This window comes from Lissotriton helveticus, chromosome 9, assembly GCF_964261635.1.
Source record: "Lissotriton helveticus chromosome 9, aLisHel1.1, whole genome shotgun sequence".
NCBI classification, from domain to species: Eukaryota; Metazoa; Chordata; class Amphibia; order Caudata; family Salamandridae; genus Lissotriton; species Lissotriton helveticus.
Genome location: NC_136070.1, coordinates 181960984 through 181988047, shown reverse-complemented (window position 1 = coordinate 181988047; position 27064 = coordinate 181960984). Strand labels below are relative to the sequence as shown.

General features: G+C 45.7%; 1 protein-coding gene across 1 annotated transcript in view; it reads left to right on the top strand.

Annotated features, from left to right (window-relative positions):
* MAP4K5 (mitogen-activated protein kinase kinase kinase kinase 5) overlaps nucleotides 1–27064 on the top strand; it is a 686515-nt gene that overhangs the window by 596811 nt on the left and 62640 nt on the right. Inside the window, exon 29 of the mRNA XM_078659722.1 lies at nucleotides 16008–16100. Coding sequence (XP_078515848.1) covers nucleotides 16008–16100 — 93 coding nt within the window. The remainder of the gene's footprint in view (nucleotides 1–16007; nucleotides 16101–27064) is intronic.

Below are 27064 nucleotides of genomic sequence, written 5' to 3'. Positions count from 1 at the left end.
CAGATGTCTCTCTTTTGGCAGCCCATGGGTATTGTCATGGGATCAACCAGCGACGCCATGCTTGACTCAGGCTCACGTCACTCAAGCCGGAGGCCCAGCAGCGAGTGGCCAATCTGCCCTTCTCGGGGAAACCCTGTCCTGCAAGCATGTGGACGATGAGATGGCCCGCATGAAAGTGGAGGGTGAGACTCTGATGGCTGTGGGCTTGGAGAAGCCCAAAGAAAAGAAGGCCTACCGCCCATTCCAGAGACGGTTCGGGGCAGAGGGCGAGGACAGGCTTCGGGACAGCAGCAGCAACAACAGCAGCAGTTCTGGTGGCCCTTCCAGAAGCGCCAGAAGGGTAGAGGAGGTCAGCAGTCCTCTACAGCGAACAAGGGCGCGGCCGGGTCTCGACCCTGAGCGGTTACTTCCCCTACATTCCTTACCAGCTCCGGTGGGGGTAAGCGTTCAATTTTTTCTGGCAGAGTGGAGGAAAATTACTCAGGACAAATGGGTGCTGAATATTGTTTGCAATGGATACAGTCTTCGCTTCACCAGCCCGCCTCCATCAATTCCACCGGTCAGCTCGCAGTTTCAACTGCGCGAGCTCCAGGCGGAGGCAGATATCCTGTTAAGGAAAAGGACGATAGAAGATGTACCTCTGTCTCAAAGAGGAAGAGGTCTGTACTCCCGGTTCTTCCTGGTTTGCAAGAAGGACAAGAACGAGTTCAGGCTCATTCTGGATTTGCGACAAGCAAACAAGTGGATTCGCAGAGAGAAGTTTTGCATGCTGTCGTTGCATCAGATTTATCCTCAGCTGCAACAGGGAGACTGGCTGTGTGCTATAGACCTACAGGATGCGTGCTTCCATGTGCCCATTGCACACAAACACAGGAAGTTCCTGCGATTCCAAGTCGGCGCCAATCATTATCAGTACACAGTACTGCCATTCGGGCTGAAGTCTGCGCCCAGTACATTCTCGAAGTGCATGGAAGTGGTAGCTGCACACCTAAGGAAGAACAAGGTGTTTGTCTACCCGTACCTGGACGATTGGTTGATCAAGGCCTTCTCCTTCTCGGAAGCTCAAGCGCACTTCCGGAAGACATGCGTTCTCTTGAACAAGCTGGGGTTGCACATCAACATGTCCAAGTCTGTCCCGACTCCGGTCCAGTGCATACAGTACTTGGGAGCCTCCATCAATACGCTGTCGGCAAGCGTGTCTCCTTCGGAGGAGAGACGATTATCACTCCTTCGGAAGGCTCTGGCTCTTATGACCGCTCCATCTACAACAGTGAGGACGGTGTCTTCTCTACTGGGGTCGATGGCCTCTTGTATCTTCCTCACTCCACAGGCACGGCTGCACATGAGACCATTGCAGGAGTGCTTGGAGGATCAGTGGGATCAGAGGAAAGGATCTTGGGACGACAAGATACGACTGTCTCTGCATGCTCTTCAGTCTCTGAAGTGGTGGTGTTCAGCGGAGAATCTCCTCAGAGGGGTTCCCTTCCACAAGGACATTCCCACGCAGACTATCGTGACGGATGCGTCTCTCCACGGCTGGGGGGCGCACTCCAGAGACTTACAGATTCAAGGGACGTGGTCCCCAGCGGAGTCCACGTACCACATCAATTTCCTGGAACTTAGAGCTGTTCACTTGGCACTGAAGGGCTTTCACCCGTCCTTCCGGACCAACTCTCTGCTTGTTCAGACAGACAATACGACCACGATGTATTACCTCAACAAGCAGGGGGGGTCAAGATCGCGCACTCTGTCGCAGGAGGCGCAGGCGATCTGGCACTGGCTTCTGGCCAGAGGACTGACGATAACGGCTACCCATCTACCAGGTGTGCAGAATGTTCAGTCAGACGCACTGAGCAGACTGATTCAGGAAAACCACGAATGGGTCATAAACGACGAAGTACTAGGAGAAGTCGTCGCAAGGTGGGGGACTCCAGACGTAGATCTGTTCGCCACCGCCGAAAACAGCAAATGCCGAGACTTCGCCTCCAGGTACTACCAGCCGGGGACGCTGGGGAATGCGTTATCGATCAACTGGTCGAACAGATTTCTGTACGCTTTTCCACCCATTCCCCTGATTCGGACGGTGCTCATCAAGCTGTCCCAGTCCAGGGCGCGGATGATCCTGATTGCCCCGGAATGGCCCAGGCAGTGGTGGTTCACGGACCTGCTTCACCGGTCTCTCCTTTCTCCCATACGGCTGCCGTGCAGGCCAGACCTTCTCACGAAGTTTGGGGGGCAGATGTTGCACCCCAACCTCTCGTCTTTAAGCTTGGCGGCATGGCTCCTGAGATAGTGCAATATGGCCATCTGAATCTACCAGAAGATTGCATGGACATACTGAAGGAGGCTAAGCAACCTTCCACTAGAACTTCTTATGCTTACAAGTGGAAGAGGTTTTGCATCTGGTGCAAGTCCAAGAACTATGACCCGACGACATGTAAGGAAGATGTCATCCTTCCATATCTTCTACATCTAGCGCAGTCTGGCCTTAATATCCAGTCCATTAAGGTTCAACTGGCTGCATTGACTGCCTACAGGAAATGCCCTTCACAGACTTCCTTCATTCAGATCCCTGTGATCAAAGATTTTTTGGAAGGCTTGAAGAAAGTGTTCCCTCCTGTCCGGCTTCCTTCGCCTTCATGGGAATTGAATGTGGTGCTGTCCAGATTGATGAAGGAGCCTTTTGAACCTATTCATAAGGCTTCGTTGCAGCACCTGTCCTGGAAGGCGGCGTTCCTCGTGGCCATTACATCGGCCCGCAGGGTGAGTGAAATTCAGGCGCTGTGTTGCCAAAAACCTTATACTGCATTTCATGCTGCTAAGGTTGTTATGCGTACTCACCCTAAATTTCTTCCTAAAGTTATATCTGACTTTCATGTTAACCAGACCATAACTTTACCTACGTTTTTTCAGAATCCTTCCTCTCGAGCGGAAAGGTCCCTGCATTCCCTGGATGTCAAGAGGGTGTTGAAATTTTATCTGGATATTCGTAGGTCAGACCAATTGTTTATCAATTATGGATCAGTCAGGACAGGTCTTGCTACCTCTAAACAGTCCATTTCTAGGTGGATTGTGTCCTGTATACAGTTGTTCTACCAAAAAGCTGGTAAGACCTTAGGGGGTAAACCTAAGGCTCATTCCACCAGGGGTAAGGCTGCCACGACTGCTTTGCTCCGTAATGTTCCAATTGCAGAAATCTGCAAGGCGGCCACTTGGAAGTCGGTCCATACCTTTGCTAAGCATTACTGCCTGGACTCTGATGCCAGGGCAGACGCTCAGGTTGGGCAGGCTTCGCAGCGAAATCTGTTCGCACCGTAGTGGCGTTATTTCTTTGTTCTCCACCGCCGCTTTGGTGTGGGGATGGCTTGCCATTCTATTCACTAGATTAACTATACACAGAGATGCCCCACTACAGAAGGAGTAGTTTCTGTCCTGTAACTCCAGTTCTGTAGTAGGGGTATCTGTTATAGTCATAAGCGCCCGCCCTCCTCCCCGGTTGAGAGAGATATTCATGTAAGGAATGCTACAGGTCTGGCGTGTTACGCCTTCAAAAAGAAGTAAAAAGGACCTGCAGTGCATTCTGGGATACTGTGAAGTTCTGGAAAGTTCTCTTAAAGGCACAGTATCCTGTTTCTGAGCCACATAATGGCAGCCTATGGGGCTTGTCTGTCCATGTCTTCCTCTCTATCATTCCAGAGGGGTTTTTGCTGTTAAAGCAAGGGAAATCTGGACAGGCTTTGCTGTTTGTGGATTTTTGGTGGAATTTCTAGTTGAAGTACTGGACAGTGTAGCCTGTGGATATAGGCTGCATTATCTGTCTTTAATTCTCTCTTAAGTGTCTGTGCAGTTCTGCATTTTTCGACACCTTAAGAGATTATTTTTGATTGCTCCGGGGTCCGCGCACATGGGCGGGACTATTCACTAGATTATGACTATAACAGAGATAGCCCTACTACAGAACTGGAGTTACAGGACAGAAACTACTCCTTTCTTTCCATGTCAGCAGACATGGATCCAGAGCTACCACTAGTCTCTTTGATATTCTGCTTTTCAAAATTATTCTCCAGAACAGCTAAGACTGTATCCGTTCGAAATTCTACGGGATTGAAGTCTTGTGGGCAATGTTGCAAACAAATGTATGTGACTGATATCCAGTTGGTTGTCCTGTGGTGTCTGAGGTCGGACCACTACTCCAAGACCTGCAGCGACTTCACCTTGATGCACCCCAAGGCCGTTCGGGAGCGCAAGGCGAAGCTCTCCATCGCTAAACATTGGAAGGCCCTGCATTGTTCAAAGTCACAGAGAAGATACTGGTCCTGCTCCCGAAGCTGTTCTTGTGATAGATCTTCGTCGAGTTCCACATCTTTGAACAAGTCAAAAAAGAAGCAAAATATTTCCAAGCGGTACCCAACGCACTCTGTCTCCTGAGAGGGCGTTCAGCTATCATTGCGCATCCTGGACCCACTCCTGGGTTATTCTGCAAAGCTGGCTCTGGATCGTACCCTGCACCAGCCCTCATTCCCTGGGCCACTCCTCAAATCTTGTAGTTTCAGAATGCTTGTACCGCATTTTTGACACCACATCAGCTCCCTCTGGTGCGTCTGTTGGCCCCAAGGAGCCAAGGCACCTCCCATCTGGATTTCTGCAGGCAGGACCTCCTTCAGCATCTGGTGGATCCTTTATATCCACTCCTCAGTCTGTCCTGACATCGCTACCAACCACTCTGAAATGCAATCCTCCAGTGTCGACGTCATTAACAACGGGCAATCGCTTGTGTTGTCTGACTTAAGGATGACATGACACCAACCTCTATCAAGGCCACGCACTATGCCGTTGATTAATCCCTACATTCTTTCTGACATTGTGCAACTGAGGAGACTGGTTCATTTGCCATGGTGATGCGGCACTTCAGAAGTTTTGGATCTAGAGCTCCCCACCCAGGAAGTCTTAACTCGTGGTACTTCAACCAGATCAAACTAGTTCTGAGCCCCTACTTCACTTTACTGACGCCCTCAGTGACACTCTTGGGAACCTTGGCTAAGCCCTGTTTGGGTCCCCGGTCAGCCACCAAATCGCCTCTCGTCATTGTCCTGCCCCTATGGATCCAGCCTCCCTCACCCAAGAGATTGCTAGTGCAAGCTTTAACATATAGGGTCAATCCAATTGCATCCGCCACCACGCCTCCCGATAGCGAACTCAAACAAATTCAAACATTTGAAAAGCAATTTAACGCGTCTGTAAGTCTCGCATTACGGTCTGCGAATACCAGTTGCCTTCTATGCTGTTATACCCATGCCTTTTGAAACTGGGAGGGATTATATTGGTGACGTGATTTGCAGATCCTGCAAGGGAAACTGATAACCACTTGCGTTTCACATCAATTATAGCTTCAAAACTGCTAAAAAATAAAATAAAATAAAAAACGCACAAGTGCTTTTTTCTTCTGACGACCTGAAAGTAAATATGTAATGTAAAAAAGACTGTGGTTGGGATGAGCAGAGACTTCGTCCTCAAGAGAGCCGTTAAGAGGATTTCCTTTTACCCATTCTTACTGTGTCTTATACAAAGGAGACTTATAATATGTGTAGGCATATTAGTAGGAACAGAGGCTGATTATTTAATACTGCATGTCCACTGTTGACTTTTTATTGTGCTGTTGAGAGCTGGTACCTTGTGGCAGCACTCCTGTGTTTAATTGATGGGAGGGTGATGTAAACAGTCTGCTGATCCCTTCTGAAAGAGAATTGTCCGGCACTGCCAAACCATTATGCTAAGACACTGAGGACAGTTGAACAGAAATTGCTTATTGAGCAGTGCTGTAATACTCATGCCATACATAACAAGTCCACAAAAGACTGAGAAATGTCCCAACTACGCTTAAAAGCTGTCACTCTGCTATTTCTACATTTCAAAATGAATAGCCCAGTCCCAAGGCTCCTCCAATGAAGCCAGTGGATTGTGTTAGGACCAGGCTACCGCACCCAGGTTCTTTGCAGCTCTTATCTAACAACAGTAATGCAATTTGATTGATAGGTTTTTAAACAAGTTAGTGGGTCAGGCGCTTCTGCATCACCCCAAATATAATTTCCGAAAAGGACTTAGCAATATCTATTTTGTGGGCGCAAACATGAGTTACCCACCACACCGCGTTCTCAATCTAAAGCTACACAATTCATAACATCACCAAGTTTGGCCCATAAAACTCTACAAACATTCACACCCCACAAGGTCCTCTGACAGATCTTTGTATGAGCTAATAGGGACTCAGGTAATTAGAGACGGAAAGCCACTCCTTTATGAGGACCTATGATACAGAAGTGCCTGCCTATCAACAATATTCACACAATGTCAATGAACAAACACAAGAAATGGTTATAAAGAAATTTTATCTAAACTTCAAGATGAATGGTCAACCAGAAAAATATATTAGAATCATTTAATTAGTTGTTCATCTGTATACAGGTAAAATCACAAAACATCACAGTTTAGAGCAAAAACATCACAAATTCAATACCTGGTGATAGGGTGAGAAGGAGAGAGAGCAAAATACACATTGCAATTACAGTATGCAGTTTAGAATCATACAAAGCAAAGATTCAGTTGTAGAATTAACAGGACCAGGACACAAGATGTACCTAGTAGAACACCAGAGCACAGCTTGCGAAAGCTAGATTCATCAATCCTTCAGCCAAAGGGTTTTGTTCTTCTTGAATTTACCAACCGGTAATACGCAGAGGGAAATCAGAGTTCAGATGGACAGCATATCAGGCTCAGATTTTGCAAGAAAAATAGCAGCGCACGTCCTTTTCCCATGGGGCAATTATATCTCCAAACGTTCACAGTTCATACCCACGAAGTAACTTTTGCGCAGTTTGCATGATTTCTGTTTGTTAAAATCCATGGCTCGACCGTGCTGTGGTCATTCTCTATCCCAAATCGTCCTTAACCCATACGTAATATCTTTGTTCACTGTTTCTAAGAATGTGCAATATCATTTCCCCTCGGAGATAGGAAAATACACTTGTAACTTAACATGTCCGCTCCACGCGCTCTCTTCCAAGCTTGCATCAAGATTGTCACAATTTTATATCAACAGAGAGAATGTCCATTGGTCACAAAGTAGGAAAGAAACTCCAACGATAATAGTTGTAGCTATAAAGCAACCAGGTCAGCATTTTTAGTCTATTAAAAGGAAATGATGAAGGAAAAAATAAATTTTTGAGGCTTACAATGGAAAGCTAAATCGCCATTTTACAAACATTTAGAGAAATAGAAATACATAACAATTTAATATTAATAAACCATTTCATTATAATTATAAGCATAGTCTGTTTACAATTTCATTAACGATCAAACATTTTCTTTAAGATTTATGTGCTAGAAAAACATAAGCAGATATAATTTTACTTGAGTATCTTCAGAAACATATTTTGCTAAAAAGTATAGACTTTATTATTTCATTTTTCAACTATATTATTTGTCTTTGCACATTAGTAGTGTTTTTTTTCTCTGCCATGAACAACTTATTCCCAAACCCGTTGGGCAACCCGTCTGCATGCTTTTACAATGTACTTTTAAACTTGCATGTGTTTCAAGATGCTACGACCCTTCTGGATGCTTTTACAATGCAGTTTTAAACTTTCACGTGTTTCACAAGACATTCTGTTAGTCATGTTTCTTAAGTTTTGCACACAATGAGCAGGAATTGACTGAGCAAAAAACTCACTAAAATAATCATGCTCCATCAAGAGTGACGCGACTCCGCACCATGTCAACCTTATTCCCTCATTCGGACATGGATATAGCTGCTTCCTTCTGCAGCAGCTTGAGGCTGTAGTTAGTTTGCCTCCATTGTGTCGTCATTGGTTTTGTTTTCATAGCAGGAGGAGTAGGCCAGTAATAACATTAAATGCCTTTCACTCCCCTATTTTTAATTTGTCAGAGGCCAGGGTGGCTTAAGGTATACTATTCCCACCTCCAGCCTTTGACAAGATGGAAGGAGTTGGACCCTCCACCCATTCCTACCTTATAAAAGGCTGGGGGTGGTTACACCAAAGCTGACCCTATCCCAGCGTGTGTGACATAATGGCCACTGGGACCATCCGTGAGAGAACTCGCCGTTTCTCCTCGTAAAAAGGATTTCCCACAAAGTTCATAATGGAAAGAGTGGAATGAAAGGCATGTCTCCAACAATGACCCCTTGATAGTGAAACCAGGCTGGTAAACCCCACGCCCTAAGGAGTTTTAAGATATTTTGTGTTTGGAGCTGCATGGCCTGGTGCACTTCAGTAGGGATCGGAGGGCTGAGCAAGGGTCATGCCTAGCTCTCCCTACATATGTGCAGTGGGACCTAATTCACAAGTGTAGACACTCAGGCTGGCCTGTTCAGCCTCAGAACTTTTAAATCCTATTCCAGGTTTTGCCTAAATACATTTTGAAATAGATCTTCAAATCGAGTTGGTATCTTTCATCTAAATATTATGCTTTTTTGGCTAGTTCATTGTTCAAGCTCTGGACTGTCCACATAATAACCTCCATTTTCTCCTAGTAAAGTATTTGACCAGAAAGGTTGTAGAAATTCCCCAGCTCTGACATCAACACAGGGAGTGCCTTCAAATTCGTTGTCATCACCAATAAATCATCTGCAAAAATCTTTATTTTTCCTATAATCTGGGCCTTCTCCAAAGGGTGTGTAGCACAGATTGTTCAAGAGCATCTGTGCGAAAGATTCTATGTACAGAGAAAGACCAGCATTTACAATGCAATGGTCTCGTCTTTGTTAAAGTTAGAGCTATTGGCATTGCAAATGTAACTTTTTCCTTTGTTTTTTTTTAAACCGATAAATATATGGAATTGTCATTTACAATGGCAATAGGTAAGCATTAGAGAGTAGTAGAGAGTATTAGCAGTGATTAATAGTTAGTAGAGAGTGACTAGTTGATTAATAGAGAGTATACTTGTATAGAGTAGGAGTGAGTTGTAGGCAATAGTAGTTAGTGTGTAGAGTAGATTAGTGGAGAGTAGTATAGAGTGAGTAGTAGATAGTGTGTAGAGAGCGTGTAGGAGTTAGCGAGTAGTAGAGACAGAGTAGTAGTGAGTAATGAAAAGTACTATATAGAAATAGATGTAGTGTAGTGAGTTGTAGATAGTATATGGAGTAGTATATCTATTTAGTAGAGTGAGTAGCGAATGACTTTTATAATAGAGTATATATTAGAGAGCAGTAGTTAGTACTTTTTAGTATTAGAGTGTAGTAGAGAGTGAGTATAAAATTGTGGATAGTGCAATTTAGTGAGTTGTGAGGAGTGTGACTTGTATGTAGTAGAGAGTAGTTAGAGGGTGTATTAGAGTGTGATTAGTTGTCAGTAGTAGAGTGTGAATTGAGAGTATTAGAGAGTAGTAGAGATTGAGTAAAGTGTGAGTAGCTTACAGTAGTAGTAGAGTGAGTAGTTAGTAAAGTGTAGTAGAGTATTAGATAGTTATAATACAGAGTATTATAGTGAGTAGTAATGAGTGAGTAGTATTTTGTAGATATAGTTTTTAGAATAGTTTGAGTAGGGTATTATAAACTGAGTATTAGAGAGTTAGTAGTAGAGAGTGAGTTGTAGAGTGAGTAATAGTGAGTAGTAGATAGTTTTATATAGTGTTTAGTAGAGTAGTAGTTAGTACTATAGAGTAGTAGGTATTAATATTGTAGAAAGTTAGTAGTATAATTATTTTGAGTAGTAGAGTGTGTAGTAGAGAATTATTATTAGTGAGTCGAGTAGTAGAGAGTATTAGGATTAGGGTATTATAGAGTATTTGAGTGAGTAGTATAGAGTATTTGAGGTATGGCGAGTGAGTAGTATATTGTAGATATAGTTATTAGTATAGTGTGAGTAGGGTAATATAATAATAATAATAATCCACATTTGTATAGAGCACAATCACCCGTTAGGGTCTCTAGGCGCTGGGGGGCCGTCGGGAAGATTAAGCAAGCTATTGCCCAGAGTCGCATGGTGCTGGGCTAACCTGCCGCCGGAGCCGAGGATCGAACCCTGATCCCCAGATTCCAACGTCAGTCGCCCTGGCGCCACACCTCTTGTGAAAAATATAAACTGAGTGGTAGAGTACAATACAACGATCTCGCCTTTGCAAAAGTTAGAGCTATTGGCATTGTAAATGACAACATTTTTATTTATATGTTGTTTTTGAAAACAGATAAATAAAAGGCATTGTCATTTAAAATGCCAATCAATAGCCTAAACTTGCCTAAAGGTAAGAGCTATTGCATTGCAAATGCTTGTTAAACTGAGCAATTGTTTTGTCTTTGCTTCAGGGAGAAGGGAAGATAAAAACAGTGTGTGCGCCAGAGAAAGACCGAGAGTGAAGTAACGTGGAGACGAAAATGAAAGAGAGGGTCAAGGAAGAGTGGCAATGGAGAAAACAGAATAGAAAAAAATACATGGCATTGTCATCTACAATGCCAATAGCTTAATCTCTCGCAAATGCTAGACCTGTTGCATTTGCACCCACACACACACACACACAGAGCCCCACACACACACACACAAACACAGAGCCACACACACAGAGCCACATACACACAGAGCCCCCCCCCCCCACACACACACACAGCCCCCCACACACACACACAGCCCCCCACACACACACAGAGCCCCCCCACACACACAGAGCCCCCCACACACAGAGCCCCCCCACACACAGAGCCCCCCCACACACACAGAGCCCCCCACACACACACAGAGCCCCCCCACACACACACAGAGCCCCCCACACACACACAGAGCCCCCAACACACACACACAGAGCCCCCAACACACACACACAGAGCCCCCAACACACACACAGAGCCCCCAACACACACACACAGAGCCCCCAACACACACACACACAGAGCCCCCAACACACACACACAGAGCCCCCAACACACACACACAGAGCCCTCCCCACACACAGCCCTCCCCCCCCCACACACACACAGCCCCCCACACACAGAGCCCCCACACAGAGAACCCTACACACACACACAGCCCCCCAAACACACACAGAGCCACACACACACAGAGCCGCACACAGAGCCAGCCTAATGGTACTAATAAATGACACTCTTACTACTGCTCTGCACGCATGAGTAAATGAAATGCTAAAAGCGAGTCACTCAGCTACGCACTTGAGAGCGCCAGTACTGTGGGACACCATGGAGAGACAGTACCACGGACAGAAGTTACTGCACGCATGGTAACCAATGACTGTCTCAGAACCCCTAGAAAACGTCTTTCGTAGTCCGGCACTGCTTTAAATAGCAATCAGCAGTGTCTGCTGACTTGTTCAGACTTTTTACATGTTAATTTTGGACACCATATTAGAAGTGCATCATGGAAACACTGGCCAGGGACGTAAAGCCGGACCCAATAGGGTCCTATGTCATACGCCTCCCACTAGCCCGCAAAAAGTGGAGGGGGGTGTTCCAGATTGGGTGCCCCAAACAAGCAGCTAGCCGCCCAGGAGCAGAGAGGCAAGTGGCAGGGGGGTTCAAAAAGGGACATTAGGTTCCTGTTGGGACATAGAAACCCCCACCTTATTGGAATCACCTCGTTGCTGCCAGAATCGCATTGGAGTCGTTGCACCCTGCTCGTAGAGAACCCAGAAGGGGCATCGGGAAGGAGGAAGTACGGCGTGAAGCGAACAGCAGGACTTCTAGGCGGTGAGGAAGCAAACCAGCCCGGGCAGCACAGTGGTGGGCGGCGAAGGAAATAGCTCTGAACCCGCAGGAACCGGTCCTCGACCTTGAGGAATCCAGTGGCGGTCACCAACAGACTGGACATCGTGCAACGCTGTGACTAGTTTTCCTGTGGCAACCAGGCAACGAGTGCGGAGCGGCCTGCTCGAGGACGTGGAGATCCTGCAAGATCTTCCGCCTTTGAACTGGGGGCGCAGGTTAGAGTATCGTCGTCGGCAAACTGTGATTGGGGACAGTGTGCACCAGACCCCGTCGCGGCTTGCACAAACCCAGGACATGCGCGGCCAGGCTTACCGCATCGGTTACTTCTAAAGGATGTGATCCGGCTCGGCCGCTCGACGAAGGCGAGCAACAGGGCGTTACTGGCAGGATCCAGCTAAAGTGGGGAGTTGCGATCGCCGACTACTGACTACTGAACGGGATTCAGGCGGGAAGATACAAGAGAGTCCATCTAAGCAGCTGTACTATGTGGCAGAGGAGCTTCAGGAGTTTTTTTTGTCTAGCAGAGCAAGTCACACAGCACGGCGAGAGGAACCCATGAAGCGGAGCCTAAGCACAAAGCCGAGCAGAGGCCCCGCCCACTAGAGGAAAGGCAAAACAGGCATCCAAGCTATGACAGGGAGACGCAGGGAAAGAAGATTACAGGCGCGCTTTAGGGAGACAACTGGGAATAATGAGGTCACTGGGTCATGCGAAAAAGGAGCTGAGAAGGCCCCGGGATGATTCAGTGCCGGAACTGGACAGCGATCTTGAGGTCTTATTAGAACAAGCAAAATGGTGGCAACAGCTGCGGATATACGCGTGGTGTGATGTGGTGGCAGACTCTGTAAGCCCCGTCCTTTTCAGACGGGGGGGCGTGTTTTTCACTGAGGGGTTTCTTTCTCTCACTGAGAGAAAGAAACGAAAAAACACGCCCCCAATCCGAAAAAGATAGGGCTTAGATCGTCACTGGGACCTCTTCTACAATGGCTGGCTGCCGTTTAGGAAGCCAGCCAATGGAGAAGAGGGGCGGGGTTTACCCTCGCTACTAAGAAACATAAAATCTCGCCAGCGAGAAAGCGCATGTGCGCAGCCTACGCTAGCCGAGACCTAAAAAAAGGAATGCCTGCATGCCTCCCTACTGAATAACTATATATTCCGAAAGGGGCAGACTATTTAGAGTTAGCACAGAGCTGAAGGGCTCCAATAGAGAGAAGTCATAAGTGTCGTAACTTGAAGAGAACTGATAAGCCATAAGCACTGCCCAGAGGTATTCATAGACAACGGGTTTAAAAGCCTTCTTCACTTTGACTAGGGCTATCACCATGGGCTGTCTTAATGGCTGCTCTACATATGAGCAATTAGGAAGGCCAGAAATAGTTTTCTTCTTTCTTCCAAATACAAATCTCTGCTGATCTCCATAAATAATACCACCAAATGCCCCAATATATCTGGACCCCAAGATCTTCGCAAAGACCTTGGTGTTACAGTTCAGAAGTGGATATAGGTCGATAGTAAGCTGTATGGGTTGGATTTTTGTCCTTTTTCCACAAAATGTTACAAAGCTTGCTCCATCCTAGTAGCACAAATCCAAACTTCCTGACAGCATTAAAGCCTCATTAGAAAAGGGCAAAATTATTATGAAAAATAGACATGCTTGGGAGGCAGTCTTGACCTCTATTGATGTTGCTGAATATTGTTGACCTCCATGGTACTTCACCCATCCAATTAGGCCTTCAAAGTGTTTTAGAAGATTTGGGCTCAGTAGATATGAGAAAACGTTTCTGTGACTGTCTCATTCTAGCAACAAAAAAACATTGCACAAAACTATAGTTTCTGGGACTAAGACGTGTTCTGACAAATAGAGTCATTACTCAAAACTGGAGCAGACCCGAGTGTTGGCAAATGGAAATCAAGACTGTACTCTTCCAGGCTTCAGGATTTAGCAAACTACAAAGCCAAAAGCTGTCCCTGGACAAATCAAAAGATGCAGTCTCAGGGCCACTTGTGTGAGGAAGTGCCTGAATATAGAATTGATTGTTTGATTGGTCAGTAAAGGCACCTTTACTCCTGTATTGTTTATTTTAGAAAAAAAGTTGGAAATTCCACCAGATGTCCGTTTTGTTTGGGTCAATATTACAAATGCCAATGACGTTTTCAGGGCATTGCGTTCTTTCCTGACAAGCAAATATTAATTTTTAGTCAACATTTTCAGTTGCTTCTACTTTCTTTCCATCTTGGCCTGTGAGCCATCGACGATATCACTACTGCTGGTTTGCAGCTCTATTGATTTGCTTGGTTTGCTTGGTCATTTCTGGAGGTGGCATCTCGCATACCTGTGGCTGGTCCCCACCATCAACACCTGGCACCAACGAAGAAGAATTGATGAAAATATGGATTCAGCTGTGACGACAGTAAAGAGAATGTAATGTGGAATGTGTGCCCATCAAAAGGAACATCATTGGGAAAAAAAGAACCTTGTTCCTTCAATATATGTAAAGCAGATCTTAAGCAGACTATATTGGTGTAAATCATACCCTGCACAAAACCATACTTTAATTTCATTTAAATGTATACTATTGAATACCCAGGCACATTGTAAATGTATCTATTGACATCTGTCTTGCAATTTTCTTGTGCCTGTCATTTTTTATTTGAGTTCAGGAAATAAATGAGCCTAGGTTTAGTAAAGTAGTGTTACAGGAGACATTTGCAGCAGCCAGGCCTTTAATTCCTCAATTAATGCCTAGCTCAAATCTGCCTTTGATAGCTCCTACTGCTGAAGGAGTCTTTCAGAAGAGAAAGATTGTGCAGCAAGAAGTATCTATAAGAAGAGCAAGTTCCTTACTTTGCTACCCCATCTCCTTGCAAATGTACCTGTGCTGTCATACTTTGCTATTCTGTTGGGTGTTGTATTTGTAACGTTTGTTCTAGGTGCACCTTGTACTGCACGCCTCTGTAGGACAGGAAATTGGGTGGAAGGATGTCTGTGGTGCCAGAAAGCATTCATTTGATGCTTAACCATCAGTCTTATCCATTTCAGTGGTTTTGTTACCATAATAGTTATGCTTCCCACTATGCTGTGCCCACTGCGTGATTTACGGATCCAGTCTGACACCCAGTGGTAGTTCATACAGGAGCCTAGAATAGGCAGAATCAATACATTGACAATAACTAGCATGTTAATTAGCTCAGTTTTTCCAGATCCTTGCCTCTCTGATGTGGTGAACCAGCATAAAAAGTCAGCAGAGCCAGCTCCAATAAGGAGCCATAATACCACCCGTGGTAATGACATCCATACAGCTTTACTTATGTCTCTCTCTCCACCTGGCGCTTAGACAACAGGGCTGAAAAGGAATTTATGACGTTACTACGACATACATTACCACGCAGTAGGTTACAACGCGGACGTTACATCGTCCGAGTTGTTATCATGCATGGTTTTACATTGCAAGTCGTTTCTACGACTTGCACTAGATGGCGGGCTGGACTTAGAAATAGTATAAATTACTATTCCTACTCCAGTTAGCGCAACAGTAGGGAATGTGTTGGATTTAAAATCCAACACATTCCTTGGTGTTGTGCGCCATCTACCGCAAGTCGTAGAAACGACTTGCGATGTAATGCCATGCGTGGTAACAACGCGGACGATATAACATCCGGATTGTTGTTACCTACCCGCATGGTATTGACAGCGTTATAAACGCTGTTTCCCGCTGTAAAGTGTATCTATTTTGAAATATTTGGATCCAGTCAGCAGCTTGTCTAACAGGTGTTCTAAACCTGAATTGTGGAATCTTTCTAAAAAAAAAAAAAAAAAAAGTATTCTGCTTCACATCCATAAATAAAACATTTTTTAAGGTAAGCAACTTATTTTTCACATCACCATTATTCCCTTTCAGTCTTTGTTTTAATTTACAACAATAGGGTGATGACTTTCATACACAGCATGTTATCACTTACAATGACAATGGCTATTTTGGTTTACCCTTTGATAACTCTAGCACAGAATCTCTGCTAAGATTAACAGATTCCTATATGATACACTTGAATATTTCAAACAGTTATCTGTCTGCTTGGAAGCAAAGGTATCAACATATGTTAACATTTTCCACTGGTTGTAGATGTCTAACTTTATTATTCTCAGCAGTAATTATCTTGATTTGAACTAGTCATTAAGGCATGTTTAGGTTTTGCTCATGTTATATAATATGTGAATATCAAATATGTGACATGCATATTAACCCTTGTTTCTTTAACGTTTGATTTAATGATGGTTCCTAAGAATTTGTGAAAATTGTGACTCTGCAAGGAAGATTAAAACCAAGCAAAAGGTTGGCTTCTGAACTAAGTTTTGATTTCCAGATTGAATCTGTAGGTATGTTGAATACATTTATCATCTACATTGACCCAAAAACTGTTATATGAATGCCACACGACAGTTAAGTTCATTAAAGGATCAAATAAAGATCAAACCTGTCTCTCTTTTTGAATGAATGTTTAATTGGTGCCAAAATTCGCTCTGAAAGTCATCATTGCAGTCTGTTTATTGCCCTTTATAACCAATGACGTCAGATCTGGTAACTTTTGGTATACTATTTTCCTGTTGTAATGTAGGTAGCCTATCATTAAAATATAATGCATAACTTTGTCAGGGATGGAATTTGTCTTCTCTGTAGTATTTTTAATTAAATCTGAAGAATGTTGACAGAAAACGTGTTTCAGTTCACAATCTGATTTGCAAACAACTAATGCTAATGATAACCTGCTAAACTTGCCTTACCATTTTTACGTATAAAGATATACAGTGCCACTCAGCATTTGTCTTTTTTCGGATCAAGGTTGTATAAATTCTTTGCATGCTTTCCTCCAAATCCCAGGCCTAAACTCTTTAATTGGGGATTCAGTACAATTACATCGTAAAATATATGTGCTAAGTCAATTGTTTTCTTTTTAGTATGCTATAATCCTTTAAAAAAATATATTTGTCGTTTGTAATTTAAACAATGTATATACTTCATCAACCTATTGAATGAGTAATAATAATTTCTCAACAAACCCAAATATAGAAATTGCATATTTCAATATGCTGTTGCCAGCAAAATGTAATTCATAAACAATACATTCAGTCTGGTACAGTGCAATGAGACTATTGCCCGTTAAAAGGTAAAGCTAGCGATATGTTATTAGCGTGAAATGTAACTTATATTTGTTACATTTTTGTAATTTTCTTTAACATTCCTAGAGTTAAGCAAGTTAAACCTTGACCAGAAATCTTTCAATTTTTTTGAGAAAGTTATTAACTTTCGTTTTTTGTATCAATTGGTATGGACCTGAGTCTGCATATGTTCTCTTCTGATCAAGACTCCTCATTCAAGTTGCTTAAAGTAAATAGTCTTAAAAGGTCTTTGGAAAAAATTAAATACCTTACCTTAAGGCAGTGTTTCCTAACCTGTGATCTAGGGACCCCAGGGGGTCGGCAAAGCCTAGTCAGAGGGTCCTCAACTGCTTAGAAAATCAAATAATATGACGAGTATATAACTAAAGAAGCAGCATGTAACATGTAAAAATGTTAAGACTTTCTGTAAATGTGAATTCAAAACTGGAGGCTAAAAATGGATTTAGTATCCTCAAATAGATTTGTGGGAGCAGTGCAAGTGCATCAAACAATATTGTATGGACAAAGAGTTGGCTCAATTGAATCTAGCATGCCCAGGGACTTTACTATCTTTAAAGATGCCTACCATGTCACATGCAAATGTAACTAACACCTGGGTCTGAACTCTTCCTTTGTCCCCCTAGTCAATGAGGCACCAGACTCTGTGGGAGAGGAAATTATCTGAACCGGTTTTGAGTAATCACAAAGGGGTTGCTCATTTCCCTGGCCAGACTTCTAGGGTGGGCACAGGAGCTCTGCACAGGGGAAACATTCTGCATCTAGGTTGCAGGTAGTGAGGGGCACAGTGATAATTTGTTGCACTAGAGTGTTAGAAATGGGGGTCTCTAGTTGGCAGAGGTCGGTACCTTTGTCCAAATAAGGACCCTTGCTTCTAGTCCAGGCAAGGGGGATACATTTCTAAAATAACCCCTGCTCAACCCCTTGGTAGCTTGGCACGAGCAGGCAGGCTTATCTCAGAGGCAGTGTGTAAAGCATTTGTGAACACATACAGTAATACAGTGAAAACACTACAAATGGACACCAACCAGTTAGGAAAAATCTGTAATCTTTATCTAAACCCAAAACAATACCAAACGACAAAAATCCACAATACAGTATTAAAAATATCCTTATAAAATAGGTTATTCACTTAAATAAGGCTTTTAGCAACAAATAACTCCAACTGGAGCTGTTACGATGTTGTGATAGGTGAAAATCCCAAAGTAAGGCACCGACCGCGAGGTGCGCAGCGTCGGGCCCGAAGTCAAGCAGACCCACAAAGAACAGTACCTGCAATTCGATGAAAGCAAAGATGGTGCACGGCGTTGGGGAGGTGATGCTTCTTTGGTGTTGGCAGCGTCGGTTCCTTACGACCCCAGGGGAGGTGGCGCCTCGGTTCCTTACTGCAGCGCAGGGGAGGTGAGACGTTGGTTCCTTACTGTGTTGGGGAGGTGACGTCACGAATGGCGGCGAGGCAGCAGTTCCTCACGACTGTGAGGTGTCGATGGATCCGAGAGTCACCCAAGTAGAGGATCAGCTCCGTGTTAATGAAGCAGCGCGTCAGTGAAGTCGGGGCTGCGGTGCGAGTCGGGACGGTGCGTGGTGGACGTCACGAGCGGTGTCCTCGGTTCCGGTACAGTCAGCGGCCTCGTTGACTGCTTCGGAGTCGATGCAGCGCAGCTTCGGCAGGCGTCTGGCCTACGGTGCAAGTCAGGGCGATGCGTCATGCTCTTCACGAGCAGTGCCCACTGCTTTGCTGAAGGTTACGGCGTCGCGCGTCGGTGTTGCAATTTCCTTCTGTAGCAGCTGAAACAGCAGTTCCAGATGCAAGCAGGCAGAAGGGGTGAAGTCTTTGTGTTCCTGAGACTGCAGAACAGGAGGCAAGCTCAATTTCAAGCCCTTGGAGATCTTTTCTTCAAGCAGGTGACAGAAGCAAAACAGCAAAGTCCTTCTCCTTTCTTCGGCAGCAAGCAGCCACTGCAGGCCAACCTCAGACAGCAAACAGCACAGGGGCAGTATTCCTCCTCAGCTTTTCCGGCTCTTCTCCTTGGCAAAGGTTTCCTCTTGATTTCCCAGAAGTGACCTAAAGTTGTGGGCCCCAATATTTTTTTGTTACATTTCTGTTTATTAACTCGATAAACAAGCTTCAGGTATAAACAAACAATCATACATTTATAGAGAGGAGATCGCAAGTTGACAATTTTCAAGCAATATAGCACATTAGAATCTAGAAAAATAGACGTGTGCCCCTCCACCCCCCAAAAGTATACATCCCGAGGCCCTCCCAGAAACCCGAACAGACGTCTCGTAAGAGCCCTCAGGGACCCCGTACAATGTCCGCGGTCCCTATATTTTCTCCCACTTGCAATGGCATCCCCGGCTTTGATACACTACCCGTTCTGCCCAACAGCACCAGTCCAAGTCGCATAGCCATGCAACCACTGTCGGAGGGTCAGTCGCTCCCCATGCGCCTGCAATATTCCTCTTGGCTACCCCCTCTTCCCCCCCTGCCAATGCCAACCATGATTTGGACCCCTTTGGCCACTTGAGTTCACCAGTGACACCAAGAATATGCCACCGGGGATCCAGGAGAACTTGTGCATCCACTACTGCCTCCATCACACGGGCAATGCCCTTCCATCAATCAATCAATCAATCATTTGTAAAGCGCACTACATACCTGCGATCGAACAGCCAGGTCTTGAGTATCCTCGTGAAGGTCAGCAGGTCTTGGGTCTGTCGTAGGCTCAGTGGGAGGGTGTTCCATGTGTTGGCGGCGAGGTGGGAGAAGGATCTCCCACCGGTGGTTGTTCTTTGGATGCGCGGGACTGTGGCAAGTGAGTGGTCGGCAAAGCGTAGCTGGCGGTTGGGGATGTAAAAGGAGAGCCGTCTGTAGAGGTAGGCTGGGCCGGTCTTGTGGAGATGTACGGTATTTCTGAAGCTTGAGGCAGACCCACCGGATATGAAAGAACGACTCCCTCTCACCACACCCCTGGCGCACTCCTTAGAACCTCCACCCTTAATGTGAACTTGCACCATTCTTGAAGCATACGATCTGTGGAGGATGCAGAGCTGGATCAAACGAAAGCGCGCTCTAATTGCTGGGTCCCAATATTTATACCACAAAATCCTTTGTTCTCTCAAGGCAGAGAGTTCAGTCTTCATTGGTGCAGGTTCCTGGGAGGAGGTAGAGACAGCATTGTTGCAGGCAGACCAGGCCCATTCGGGTGAAAAGGAAATCTCCTCCCCCTACTCCAAATGCATCCCAGGTCTATTCAGCCCTGCCCTGACTCATAAGACTTCTGGAGCCACAGCCCTCTCCAGCCCTCTGTCATCCAAAAGCCAGACCTGCAATGCACAAACCTAGCAGAGGCACACTGGATGGTTAGGCACGAAAATACCTACTTTCTAAAAGTGGTATTTACAAACATAGAATGTAAAAATCACCCTCACTAAAAGATGCATCTAGGGTCAGTTATGTTTATTGGATGTTATAAACTAACTCCCCTTTCTGGCCGATGGGAACAGGTAGCCTTGCAATGGTGAAAAACGAAATTGGCAGTATTTCAGGACATGCCACACACATCCGGGCATGTCCTACCTTTCACATACAATGCACCCTGCCCTTAGGGGTACCGTGGGCCTACCTTAGGGGTGACTAATATGTACAAAAGGGAAGATTTAGGGACTGGCAAGTGTGTGCACTTGCCAAGTCGATATGGCAGTCCCAGACTGCACACAGGCTCTGCAATGGAAGGCCAGAACCACATTTTACAAGCTGCTTCTGTGGGTGGCACAATCAGTGCTGCAAGCCCAACAGCAGCATTTGATTTACAGATCCTGGGCACACATGGTGCACTGTACTAGGGTCTGACAAGAAAATAAAACAGCCAATCATGGAATCACTAATCTATCACAACAATTCACAAAGGGAACACTTGAACTTTGGCATTGAACAGCAGTGGCAAAGTGCCCAAAGCTTCTAGACCAGCAGAAATGGAGTCCAACACACAGCACAACACAGGAAGTAGAGGCAAAAATAGAATGGAGACCCACACCAATGGTGCCAGGTCTAACATAGGGCATACAAGAATGCTGAAAATGTCAGTAGGGTCTCTACAGGGAATGTATTTCCTATTGGTTAGGTAAGGACCACGAGTCCCCCTTCCCCCTCCTCTACCCTCCCCCAACACACATGTTTGTACCAGGCATAAAATATGGCACACCTGGGCACCCTCTTGAAAACAGTACTGGACCTGTGGGAGACAGTGGATGACTGGACCTGCTGTTGAGACCTGTGAGGACACATCTGAGGGCTGGACCTGCTCCTATTTGCACCCAGGACAAAGAAGTGGACCCAATGGTCTTTTGACTGACAATCTGTTAAGCAACAGGGATGCAAAATATGCAAGAAGGCTACTTTCCTAGAAGAGGCCAGCTGACCAATTTCAACTGGAAATGCCCTGGACCCTGCTGGTGGCTTCTGGTGGAGTGAGTCCTGATCCCCAAGTACTGGAACCCATGACTGATGTCAAAGTATTCCTCCTGCTTGAACTAAAAACCTGTGACTTAGAAACTTTTTGCCAAACTTGCACCTGGAGAACTGTCATGGGACCAGGACCAGCCTACCAGCCAATCCGTTGAGGATACATCACCAACTGGCCTGATTTCGCCATAGCTGTTGCTATTTTCTTCTCCACAGCAGCACATTTTATTCAGTGGGCCCAACGTTGACATGCATACTATGATGTTAAACCCTATTCAGCTACAACCTGCAGCCATGCCCCGCTGAGGAAATCCGACTTCCAGAGAAAAGTCTAAGTCTGAAGGTAGAAAGCTTCACCGGACCGGACTGGACTACAAGAAGCATCCAATCGATGTTGACTATTTCCTAGATGCAAAGTCTGGACTTTTCCTGCTTGGAGCTTTACCTCGACAACCCCAGCGACCTCACCACCACCGTCTTCGGCAACCTTGCCAACATCTGATGAAAACAGCTAGTAACCACGCCTACCCACAAGGAAGGAAACATCCTCGACCCCATCGTCGCAGGTGGAAACATCCACTTCAGCCACACCATGCAACCCCCATGGAAGACCACCACCGTGTACACTTCCTTGCCAACAAACCCACGCCGCCCAAACCTGCACCCCGCCCTCCACGAAGGAACTGGAGCGAAGTCACAGAGGAGCAGCTCAACTCCACCCTCAACTGCGATGCCCCCATCACCTCGACCAACACCAACCTCGCAGCCAAAGAACTCCACAGATAAATCTCCAACTGCGCACCCCTACGTAACCCCGACAGACAGGGCTTCAGGAAGGCCACCTGGTTCACTGCTGACCTCCAAGATTCCAGGCACACCTGCATACTTCTCGAGAAAAAACGGGGAAACAGCAACACTTTGGAAAATCGCACCACCTACAAGAACGCCATGACGTAGTACCACCAAAGCATCAGATCCACCAAAAGGACATTCATCCAGAACAAGATCCTTGCCAACGCCAGCAACTCCAAGGAATTCTTCGGCGTCATCCAGGATTTCACCAAGACTCCCAGCGAAACCACGTACATCAACCCTTCCAGGACCTCTGCAACAAGCTTGGCTCCTACTTCCATCTGAAAATCAAGGGCCTTTACGACAACTTTAATGACCAGACACCTGACTCTGAAACCACTTTCTACTTCAGCAACGCCATCCAGCCCACCATCTTTTTCTGGACCCCAGTCACCACCGAAGACACCACATCGACCATGACCATCCACTCAGGAGCCCCCATCGCTCTGAAACTACGACTCACAACCAACGGCACATTTGAAACCGGCATCTTTCCTGGCGACTGGAAATGTGCAGAAGTAAGACTCCTGCTCAAGAAACCCATAGTAGATCCTATGGAACTCAAGAACTACCGTCCTATCTCCCTCCTCCCCTTCACGGCCAAAGTCACAGAGAAGACCTTCGACACCGAACTAACAAAATTAATTGAAGAAAACATCATTCTTGACCCCTCCCAATCCGGATTCCGCAGCAACCACAGCACCGAGACCTCTCTACTCGCCACCACAGACGACATCCGCCCACACCGCAGCCCTGATCCTACTCAACCTCTCTGCAGCGTTCAACACTGTCTACCACCGCACACTCACCGCCAGACTCAACGATGCCGGCATACAGGGAACTGCCCTCAACATGCTCCGCTCCTTCCTCACTGGCAGAACCCACAGAATCAGACTGCCACCCTTCCTCTCCGAACTTATGGAAATCAATTGTGGAGTACTCTAAGGATCGTCACTCAGCCCCACGCTCTTCAACATATACATGGCCCCCCTCATCGTCAGACAGCACAAACTCAGCATAATATCCAATGCCGAACTCACCCAGCTCATCCTCTCCCTCACCAAGGACCAGATCATCACCAGACTCAACTTCGAGGAAAGAATGATGGACGTCACATCCTGGATGAGCAGCAGCTGCCTGAAGCTCAACTCAGAGAAGACGGAGGTCCTCGTCCTTTGACCCTCCCTCTCTGCATGGGACAACACCTGGTGGCCCATGGCCCTCGTCAGCCCTCCCACCCCATGGAACACGCCGGAAGCCTCAGCATCGTGCTCAACTCCTCTCGCTCCATGGCCCGACAGGTCAACACCGTCGCCTTCAGCTGCTTCAACACCCACTGCATCCTCCGAAAGACCATCAAATGGATCCTCCCGAATCAAGGAAGACTGTCACCCACGTGTTCATAACCAGTGGACTGGACTACGGAAAAGCCCTCTACGCCGGGATCAACAAGTCTCTGCTCCGCAAACTCCAGACCATACAGAACACTGCAGCCAGACTCGTCCTCAGCGTCCCACGACACAAACACATCACCCAACGCCTGCGCAACTTCCACTGGCTCCCCTTTGAGAAGAGAGTAACTTTCAAGATACTAACCCACACCTCCACAACACCGGACCCCAATAGTTTCCTTCCACGTACCCAAGAGGAACCTCCGGTCTGCCGACCTCACCCTTGCCGAACCCCCACTCATCCGCAGAGCACAAACGGGTGGAAGAACCTTCTCCTATGTCGCGGCAAAGACCTGAACGAGCTCCTGATCAACCTCAGACGCTCCCCTACCCTGCACATCTTCAGGGGCTGTTTCCACCATCACCTCATCGACGTTAAGGCTCTTAAGAGTCAGATTGAGATAAGGGCCTGGAATAAAATTAAGGTCGCAGAACTAGAAGATGTGCTTATTGCAACTGCAGGCTTGATGCCCACAGAAGTGGAGGAGGCCACCACCCAGTACACTAACTGGCTGGACACAGCTTGCAAAAAACTAGCCCCAGTAAAAACTGTTTTTCCAAAAAGATCACAACCAACTGCTCCCTGGTATATGGAGGAACTTAGGAATAAAAAACGTATTTGTAAACACTACGAACGGAATTGGAGGAAAGAATATAAGGAAGCGGAGAAAGAGATATACAAACAGAGCCACGTGGTCTACAAACAACTTTTATTTAATTTTTAAAAAAAAGATTTTTGAAAACCGAATCAACCTAGCAAAAAAAAATCTTCTAACAAACTTTTTAGAACTGTATCAGACTTCCCCCTGTCCAGCTAAAATTCAGTTGAGCCAGGTACTGTCTGAGGACACTGCCACATGTTTCCTGAGTAAGGTGGAGTCATCTTCTCGGCTTTCAACCTCCTTAGACCAGTTGGGACAGAAGCTCTGATTGAGGGAAATAAACCACTTTCTGGCCTCTCTTCCACTTTTGATACATTTTCGCCATTATCTTTAAGTGACACTAAAATGCTTCTCACCTCAACGAGATCAAGTTCTCCCCTATGATCCCTACCCAGTCTCTGTGGTCAGACTTGCCCCGGAACCTATTGCCCTTTCACTCTGTTTAATACAATGTTTGAATCGGCGCACATCCCCAAATCCTGGAAGTTAGCCTCTATACTTCTGCTGCGATAGAAACACAATTTGGACCCTAAGGATCCTAATAATTTTCTACCAATTTTGCGCCTCCCACTGCCAGCAAAATTGGTAGAGAAAACAATGAATTTGCAGCTCAGTGCCTTTGTACGTGAAAATCATACTATGGGCCACTCAATGTGGTTTCAGAGAATGGCACAGAGTCTGCTCTCATAAAATGCGCAGAAGAAAGCAGGGAAGCACTGGATCAGGTAGGTAAGGCCACTCTAATTATGTTTGATCTCTCTACGGCCTTTGATAAGGTCCATCATGATCTGTTGATGGATGGAGTGTCAGCATGCGGGTTCCAGGGTAAAGCGTGGAAGCTACTGATATACTTCCTAACCGACAGATCACAAATTGTGTCATTGGGCACATTTTACTCCAGGGGTCATCCCTTAGTCTAACACTTTTTAATGTTTATGTATCATCCTAGGCCGCCTTGATCAGTTCCTTTGGCTTTTTCCTTACCTCTTATGCGGATGACATGCAAATTGTTGTCTCTCTGCTGCCAGGACAGGAAGTAGGAAAAAGTAAAAGGTTGCATGATTGTATGGAAGCACTCAAGAGGTGGATGACACAGAATTGCCTGAAGCTCAGTTTGGGCAAAACTGAGGTCATCATGTTTGGAAATAATGCCAACTTTTGGACCCCAAATTGGTGGCCAAAAAAACTGGGCACGCTTCCTAAACCCCCCAGGAAAGTAAAGAATTTGGTAGTTCTAGTTGATGACAAGCTTAACTGTGGTGATCAGGTTAATGCCGTGGCGTCAGCCACATCTCCCTCAGAATGATCAAGAAAATACTGCCCTTTCTGCTGGCAGACCGTCTGCGGACAGTCGTTTCAGCACTTATCTTATCAAGGTTGGACTATTGTAATGGTCTTTACCTAAACGTACAAGAACGTTTTTTTAATAAACTTCAACTGTTGCAAAACAGACTGCTTACCAGCACATCTAAATTTGCTTCAATCTCCAAGGAAATCAAAAGACTTCACTGGCTTCCAATCAGAAAACGGGTACGTTTTAAATCCTTATGCACTGTTTTCAAGGCCCTAGAAGGAATAGGACCGGACTATCTGAAGTGGCCGTTTCAGTGGTATATTCCCATCGCTCCTTAGGAACTAAATTGGTGACAGTAGCCACCACTAAAAAAGCTACGTGGGGAGGGAGCAGATTTAAAGTTTGTGCTGCAAAGGCCTGAAATTACCTCCTCTTCTATCTGAGAAATGCCACTGATCTCTTGGCATTCAGGAAAGGTCTAAAAACCTAGCTTTTTAATGTGTAACACTTCCACAACGCATAGTGCTCAGAGGATAGTAGCTAGTGCCAGGACACCTTTGGGTAACCGCTGCGCTTTAGAAATGCATATAACATAACAGATAAAGGTGCTCCACTCCCTCCTCATTACATTGATGATGTGTTCTACCTAAGCCTACAAAATGACAATGTGTTGGACTCCTTTCCTGAAGCTGAACTTGACACACCACATGGATCGCCAGCAGAAGAAAGTTCTTTGCACAGGTGGTCAGGAGGACAGCTGAAGTACCAAATATTTGGTGCCCTCCATTGAAACAAAGTCAAATGTTCTGGCAGAGATTCTTCAGCCAGGACCCTCGCATTTGTGCCATAGATCTGCGATATTCATTTCCCTCTAAAGACCAGCTTAAATGTTTTCCACTCAGCTGCTGTGCTGTTTGTTGTTCCCTTCATTATAGTGAAAGAACTCATATATGAAAGTACGTAAATGGTCCACAAAGTTTTAATCCATGAGCGTATTAATCCAGGGTCTCCATATGTATACTCTAATGAATACTTCTTACCCCTCATTCTTCATCTTGTGAATTATCTCCAAGCATAAGCCTGGATCCAAAAAGATTTAGAGCAGTTCTCTTTTCCACTGTTAAGTGGAACCATGCGGCTACTCTCCCAACGTCATTCTGCTGTGAAAGCAACAAGTGGAGTCGCATGTAAGTGCCACCATTGCGTGTTGACATCAGTTCTTTCTGATCCACTTCTTCGCCTTGTTCTTCAACCAGACTTTTCATCCAAATGTATTGTGTGTGCAAGGGAAGTATCATTCCTTATAACCACAGAGTTCAAGCTACTTAGGCACTGTCTCAAATAAATGTCTGAGGACGTCCAGGCATTGTTAATATGTATTCTTTTTGACGAATCCTGCCTTTTTGGTAGGGAAGCAGACTCCATCTTGAAGCCTTTTA